Consider the following 7,861-nt stretch of genomic DNA (forward strand, 5'->3'; position numbering starts at 1 on the left):
TTAAATTTGAATTATTTGGTTCGTTACTTCACTGTTAGCTTCTTTTTTTAATTACCTTGCACCCAACATGTTGTACTCATATCTTTGTTCATATTTAATGTGCAACTAGGGGCGGGGGCAAACACTTTTGACTTTTAATCTTGAAAGTTTGCTCATGGGACGAGAAGAATAAAAGTTTTAAACTACCCATTTTCAAGGGCATCGGGTGTAGGAGCCACAAGCCCATCTATAGGTTCGGCAGAACTCAAAACTTTGGCACAAGTCATGTGTTTGTGTTTAAAAATCCACTTAAACTGTAGAAATAATTTATTTAGAACCCAATAAGTTAAACTTTCTAAAATGTGATATTTATAACCTTAAAATCTGAGCTCCGCCTCTGTGTGCAACACCATTGATCTCCAGCCTCAATAAAAGCTTATATATGCTTGTAGTCAACACACTCTCCTTTAGGAGTCACATTGTTTCTCCCTTTTTACTTTCCATAATATAATCTCCTTTTAGGTTATCAAACTCCTTTATCTTGGTTTTGCTATCACTGCACTTACCATATGCTACTCCCTTCGTCCACTTTATGTGACACTCTTTTTTAATAAGAATGACATTTTATATATTTAGTATTAATTTAACTTTTATATGTCTATTTTACCTTTAATGAGATGTTAAGATGTTTTATAGTCACACAAATATCTAGAAGTTTAATAGGAAATGTCGAGTAATGTCAACATCTTACCTATGGAAGGCCCACGAGGAGGCTGAGGTGGCCCAGATCGGAAACATGATTGAACATGGCGCTTGCTTGGTGGGCTTTTTTAAGAAATAAAGTTGCACCCTTTCTATCAGCTATAGTTTTTGGCAAAAAGGTAAACGCTTGATCCTAACATCCGGTATCAGATTCAAGGTCATGGGTTTGATTCCCAAGAGCAACATACGATGCATGAGGCAGGCAGTGTCATGAAAGGCGCTCACCTTTCGCCAAAGGTGATGAGGCGAGGCGAGGTGAGTTCAGAAAGGCGATCAAAAGGCGAATGGCGAAATAAAGTTGTACCCTCTCTATTAGCTATAACTTTTGGCATGATGGTAAGCGCTTGATCGTAACCGGGGATATTTCCTATTTCAGTATTTGTAATTTCCTTGAATAACACTTATTAGGTAATTGGAAAAAGTTAAACACAACATAGTACAAGAGAATCACAGAATTAAGCATGAGCCAATGACAAATATGTCTTGATTATGTCTTTCATACTGTTTTGAGGAACTGATGACAGTTCAAATAAAATATTCCAAAACAAAGGGACTCTAATAAGATGAAGGCACACCATTGTAAGGATCACCAAAAGCTGCAACATTGTCTGGCCTTGAAAATACAATCTACAAAGTATAAGCACCACTTGAGTTGTTTTACTTCTCAAATTTAGTGAAACGAATTCAAGATTTCTTGTAGAAAAAGGGAATAACTCCATGCATGTATTTACTGTTAACTACACAATTTAATAGATAAATTAAAAGTCTGTCCACTGCAACTGCTAACGTACTTAAATGAAGTAGTTCACATAATTCAACATGATACAACCAGAGTTTGAATTTTTATTTATTTTTTATTTTTTGGATGAGGTAATTAACATAATTCAACATCGCCTTTATGTTTTTATCTAGCCTTTTTTCCTTTATAACTACCTCGATCTACTCCTCCTGTATTTCCACTTGGTCCAAACAAACATATTTACATTATTACATTCTTTGCTACCTACAAGTGTCATTGAGCAACATCCACATACCACGCCTCCTGATATCCACTATGATTATATGTCATCGATATAGTGGTTTTTCCCTATAAAATATTTCAAAAGATTTATCAACATACCTGATAATCTCCTTGTGTGCACGTTTTAAATCCAGCAGCACAGTAGTCAAAGTAGTACTCCCATGTCCTGATGAACTTGTCATCAAATCCCAAAGAAAGAATTTGGCTAGTGACAACGTTATCGATAGTCAAGTATCAGAAGTTAGAACTGATCAAAGCTATTATGATTCATGAAGAAATCGGGTTTATTCAGCATAGAAGGATGTGGAATTACTTTGGTTTTGTTACCTTTTGTTTTTCATGAAGTTTTTTCGCCAACATCTCAAAGTCTGATAGTAATGAATTCCTATCTCTTCCACATGCACTACATTGCATTTGTTTATATCATTTATCAAATTATTTTAGAAAGGAAGGATTTAGAAAGATTGACAAGCATGTAGGCGAGTCTTTCAAAAGCAGCATAAAGAAATAAGTTCAGTTCACCAAATCATTTTTTTCTTACCATAGTCTTGATGCAGAAGCCATAGCTGATGTTACTGGACTTAGTGCAGGCAAGCATCCACCTGGGAATATATACTCTCTCATGAATTCTCTGCTATGCCTGTTACTGTCATACCTCTCTTCTGGTATTGAAATGAACTAAGAAAAGCCAACAGCGTGTGAAAAGCAGCACATCAAAACATGGGCAACAGAACAATGAAGGAAATTGAAGGGGAATTTTTTATAACAAATTGGAATAAAAGTCATGTTGGAACCTTCCTTAGATTTTTGCGATACACACGAATTATCTTAATTCATATTTCAGGAAATTAACTTAAGTATAGATGTGTTTTTTTGTAAAATTATTATTTTTTAAGAAAAAGTCCGACATCCGGAGATTATTTTTCACAAAAAAGAATATTAAAGAGTAAAGAAAAACAGTTTTAAACCAATAAACACCAATGGTCTAAGTGGTAGAAATGTATCCATAGTAAAGATGGGGGTTTGAACCCCAGATGATGTATTTCATTATTGTATTATATAAGAAATTGACCTCATGTACCCACAATAAAATCTGGAGTTCGGTTTTTGCCAAAAAATGACCTCCTAAGGTCAGTTTTCGGCATTTGTTTTTGTTAGAATAGAAATAAGTATTTCCTACTTAGAATAGAAATAGGAATAGGAATAGGAATAGGAATAAGAATTGGAATCCTAGTTGGAAAAGGATTCCAATGTAGTGTCTATAAATAGGGTCTCAATGTAACTATTTAGATACACAATTTCAATAATATTTTTCATATATATTTCTCACATGGTATCAGAGCATTGGTGAGAACAAACAAGTCACCGTATGTCTATGTCAATTTCCGGTGACTGTTGGGTCTGATTTTGTTATTCTTTTTTTTTCTGTGGGTGTTGTACGAAAACCAACACCACCACGAGGCTCGGAAAGCCCCCGCGACCAAACCCCAGCCAAAACCACCGGAAAACACCACTCCACGCGCTCTCACGCGCCGATCGGAGGTGGTAGTTTCCGGCGAGATCTGTCTCACGCGCCGGTGCATGAGGCCTTTTCTGATGGTGCCTAGTTTGTCTAGTTTATCCACATTAGATTGTGAGTTGTGTCAACTTGGGAAACACACTCGTGCTACGTTTTCTCGTAGTACTGAGGGTCGTTCAGAGTCTATTTTTTCATTAGTTCATTCTGATATTTGGGGTCCTAGTAGAGTCAGTTCCACCTTAGGATTTCGTTATTTTGTTAGTTTCATTGATGATTATTCAAAATGTACTTGGGTTTTCTTAATGAAAGATCGTTTTGAGTTATTTTCTATTTTCAAAAATTTCTTTGCTGAAATACAAAATCAGTTTGGTGTTTCTATTCGTACTTTTCGTAGTGATAATGCCTTAGAATACTTATCCTCCCAATTTCAGGAGTTTATGATTCACCAAGGCATTATTCACCAGACTACTTGTCCATACACCCCTCAACAAAATGGTGTAGCTGAAAGAAAAAAATTGGCATCTTATTGAGACCGCTCGTACTCTTCTCCTTGAATCCAATGTTCCACTGCGTTTTTGGGGAGATGCAGTTCTTACGTCTTGTTATTTGATAAATAGAATGCCCTCTTCTTCTATTCAGAATCTGGTTCCCCATTCCATACTGTTTCCTCAGTCACATCTCTATCCTATCCCTCCTCGTGTCTTTGGGAGCACATGCTTTGTTCATAACTTAGCCCCAGGAAAAGATAAATTAGCTCCTCGTGCCCTCAAATGTGTCTTTCTTGGTTACTCTCGCGTCCAAAAAGGGTATCGTTGTTATTCACATGATCTTCATCGATACCTTATGTCCGCTGATGTTACATTTTTTGAGTCTCAGCCTTACTATACATCTTCTAATCATCCTGATGTCTCTATGGTCTTACCCATACATCAGGTTTTACCTGTGCCAACCTTTGAGGAATCTATGGTTACTTCTACATCTCCAGTTGTAGTGCCACCACTACTAACTTATCATCGCCGTCCACGTCCAACCCTAGTCCCAGATGATTCATGTCATGCGCCGGACCCTGCTCCTACTGCGGACTTGCCTCCTCCTAGCCAACTTGCACTTCAAAAAGGTATACGATCCACTCGAAATACTAACCCACATTATACCTTCTTAAGTTATCATCGTCTATCATCACCCCATTATGCATTTGTGTCGTCTTTGTCCTCTATTTCCATTCCTAAGACTACAGGTGAAACACTTTCTCATTCTGGATGGAGGTAGGCTATGGTTGATGAGATGTCTGCTTTACATAAGAGTGGTACTTGGGAGCTTGTCTCCCTTCCTGCAGGTAAATCTACTGTTGGTTGTCGTTGGGTTTATGCAGTTAAAATTGGTCCAGACGGTCAAGTTGATCGACTTAAGGCTCGCCTTGTTGCCAAAGGGTATACTCAGATATTTGGGCTAGATTATAGTGACACTTTCGCTCCTGTGGCTAAAATTGCATTTGTTCGTCTTTTTCTATCTATGGCTGCCGTTCGTCATTGGCCTCTTCATCAGTTGGACATTAAGAATGCTTTTCTGCATGGTGATCTTGAGGAAGAAGTCTATATGGAGCAACCACCTGGTTTTGTTGCTCAGGGGGAGTCTAGTAGCCTTGTATGTCGATTGCGCAGGTCACTCTATGGTCTAAAACAGTCTCCTCGAGCTTGGTTTGGGAAGTTCAGCACAGTAATTCAGGAGTTTGGCATGACTCGTAGTGGAGCTGATCACTCTGTGTTTTATCGGCATTCTGCACCAAGTCGATGTATCTATTTGGTTGTTTACGTTGATGATATTGTTATCACCGGTAATGATCAAGATGGTATCACCGATTTGAAGCAACATCTCTTTAAGCACTTCCAAACTAAAGACCTTGGCAGATTGAAGTATTTTCTAGGTATTGAGGTTGCTCAGTCTAGATCAGGTATTGTTATTTCTCAACGCAAGTATGCCTTAGACATTCTTGAGGAGACAGGAATGATGGGATGTAGACCTGTTGACACTCCTATGGATCCGAATGTTAAACTCCTTCCAGGACAGGGGGAGCCACTTAGTAATCCTGAAAGGTATAGACGACTTGTTGGAAAGTTGAATTATCTCACAGTGACTAGACCTGACATCTCTTTTCCTGTGAGTGTTGTAAGTCAGTTTATGACTTCCCCTTGTGATAGTCATTGGGAAGCAGTTGATTGTATTCTGCGATATATAAAGTCAGCTCCCGGTAAAGGACTACTCTTTGAGGATCAAGGCCATGAGCATATCATTGGATATACAGACGCTGATTGGGCAGGATCACCCTCTAACAGACGTTCGACATCTGGATATTGTGTTTTAGTAGAAGGTAATTTGGTGTCGTGGAAGAGTAAGAAACAGAATGTGGTTGCTCGATCTAGTGCAGAATCAGAATATCGAGCAATGGCAACAGCAACTTGTGAGCTAGTTTGGATCAAACAGTTGCTGGGAGAACTAAAATTTGGCAAAGTTGATCAGATGGAACTTGTGTGTGATAATCAAGCGGCTCTTCATATCGCATCAAATCCAGTGTTTCATGAAAGGACTAAGCACATTGAGATTGACTGTCACATTGTCAGAGAAAAGATACTCTCGGGAGATATTGTTACGAAATTTGTGAAGTCAAATGATCAGCTTGCAGATATCTTCATCAAGTCCCTCACATGTCCTCGTATTAATTACATCTGTAACAAGCTAGGTACATATGATTTGTATGCACCAGCTTGAGGGGGAGTGTTAGAATAGAAATAGGAATAGGAATAGGAATAGGAATAGGAATAAGAATAGGAATCCTAGTTGGAAAAGGATTCCAATGTAGTGTCTATAAATAGGGTCTCAATGTAACTATTTAGATACACAATTTCAATAATATTTTTCATATATATTTCTCACAGTTTTAGTAGTGAGAAGAATGCTTCCATCCTCGTCTTCAAGAGAGTTTGAGTGATTTGAGTGTGCTCCTCTCCTAATTCTCTGATAATTGAAGGCGAAAACGAGCAAAGTGGAATGTATCGAGGGGTCAATTTCATTAATTACCTGTAGGACAAGAAGGCCATCCTCGGCCAGTGCAGATTCACAGCAAGCAAAGAATTCCTCCATAAACTCATGACCAACAGCCTCTAACATCTCGCTGAAAATGATTATTAGTACAAATATCACACTGGCTTGACAAGTAATGATCGGTAATACAATATGTCCAGATGTATAGATGAATAAAAGCTCACCATGATATAATTCTGTCATATTTGTCCTTATTTTGGATTTGGCGATAGTCACATAGGAGAAATGTAATTTGATCCTGTGAAAAGATTTCTTTGAATTGAATATCAACAGATAACCCTAGCTTTAAAGTTGCTCAGATTTGACTTGCAAGTGCTAAGCAGGAAATGAATCATACAAAAGAAACTGGGAGAAGGTTTAGTTCATGAAGTGCAATCTATCGTTTGCCTCAGCTTATAGCAATTATAGTGCAGTGTAAATTTCATATAAGTTATCTAGAAAATTTAAGCTTTCATAGACATTGTAAGTACTACACCTGAAGGTCGGCTTGCTCAACTCTCAACTTTGCATACTTCAGTTGCTGCTCGGAGAGAGTGATACCAGTATACTTGCATCCTGTGTTCTTGACAACTTCCACAGCAAAACATCCCCAGCCAAATCCAATCTCTAAAATGTGATGTTCCTTGCTAATTTTTGCCTAAAGAGAATAGAAGCAGAATCAAATTTATGTAGAAATGGTGATGACTTTTACTTAGTTGATGACTTACCTTTGCAATGAGAAGAGAAATCTTTCTCAGTTGTGCAACTTTCAGGTCTTCATCCTCACTCTAGGAAAAAAAAAGAAACAAAACTGAATTTAAAGAACAGGAGATTTAGCTCAACATAAGAAGAAAAGTGGCAAGCATTTAAGAATTTGAGAGCTAACCTTGAATATTGCACATGAGTATGTCATTGTCTCATCCAGAAAGAGTGAGAAGAGCTCATTACTCTAGAAACAACAATTAACACCACAATGCTTAGCATCTATTCAGTGGAAGTCCATTTTACACAATAGCAACTGGCAAAATATGGCAGGATTGAGTACTTCAATTACCAGGTCATAATGACGAGAAATATTCCGACGAGCCTGAGTCAGGGTGTTTCGATTTGAAACATGTTGAATGAAATATTTTGCAGATGAAAGTGCTGATATAAAAAGCAATGGGCTCCACCAGCGTCTAGAGACCATAAAAAGTGATGAAGAACTTTAACATTTGAACAAAAGTTTATGTTTCTTGATTTCAGGTCAGTAAACTATTTTACCTCTTGACAGATAATTTCAAATCTCTGTTGGCAATAAATATCTGCAAAAAAACTGTGAAGTTAAGAACCCGGCAAAAGCTATTTACAAAGATATCTAGTCACCCCTCACCATGATAAGATTAAGAAGACCTTCATGCTTATCAACGAAAGAGAAATCCCCATGAATAAAGGCATCAGCAAGGCCTATGTCAGCTTGAGTAGTAACCTGTAAGAGATGTGACAGAATTTGTCTAAATTGG

General features: G+C 37.7%; 1 protein-coding gene across 1 annotated transcript; it reads right to left on the reverse strand.

The window, feature by feature from the left end:
* Positions 1-1,296: 1,296 nt before the first annotated feature.
* Positions 1,297-7,833, reverse strand: LOC125851279 (uncharacterized; the record flags this gene model as incomplete). The annotated part of the gene is made up of 12 exons (XM_049531064.1): positions 1,297-1,368; positions 1,862-1,967; positions 2,090-2,170; positions 2,304-2,440; positions 6,357-6,450; positions 6,545-6,618; positions 6,856-7,017; positions 7,088-7,147; positions 7,246-7,308; positions 7,414-7,537; positions 7,623-7,663; positions 7,732-7,833. Coding segments are annotated over 12 exons (1,116 nt in total), but the record flags the coding sequence as incomplete, so codon positions are not given.
* Positions 7,834-7,861: the final 28 nt, after the last annotated feature.

This window comes from Solanum stenotomum, unplaced genomic scaffold (genome assembly GCF_019186545.1).
Source record: "Solanum stenotomum isolate F172 unplaced genomic scaffold, ASM1918654v1 scaffold23673, whole genome shotgun sequence".
Lineage (NCBI taxonomy): Eukaryota > Viridiplantae > Streptophyta > Magnoliopsida > Solanales > Solanaceae > Solanum > Solanum stenotomum.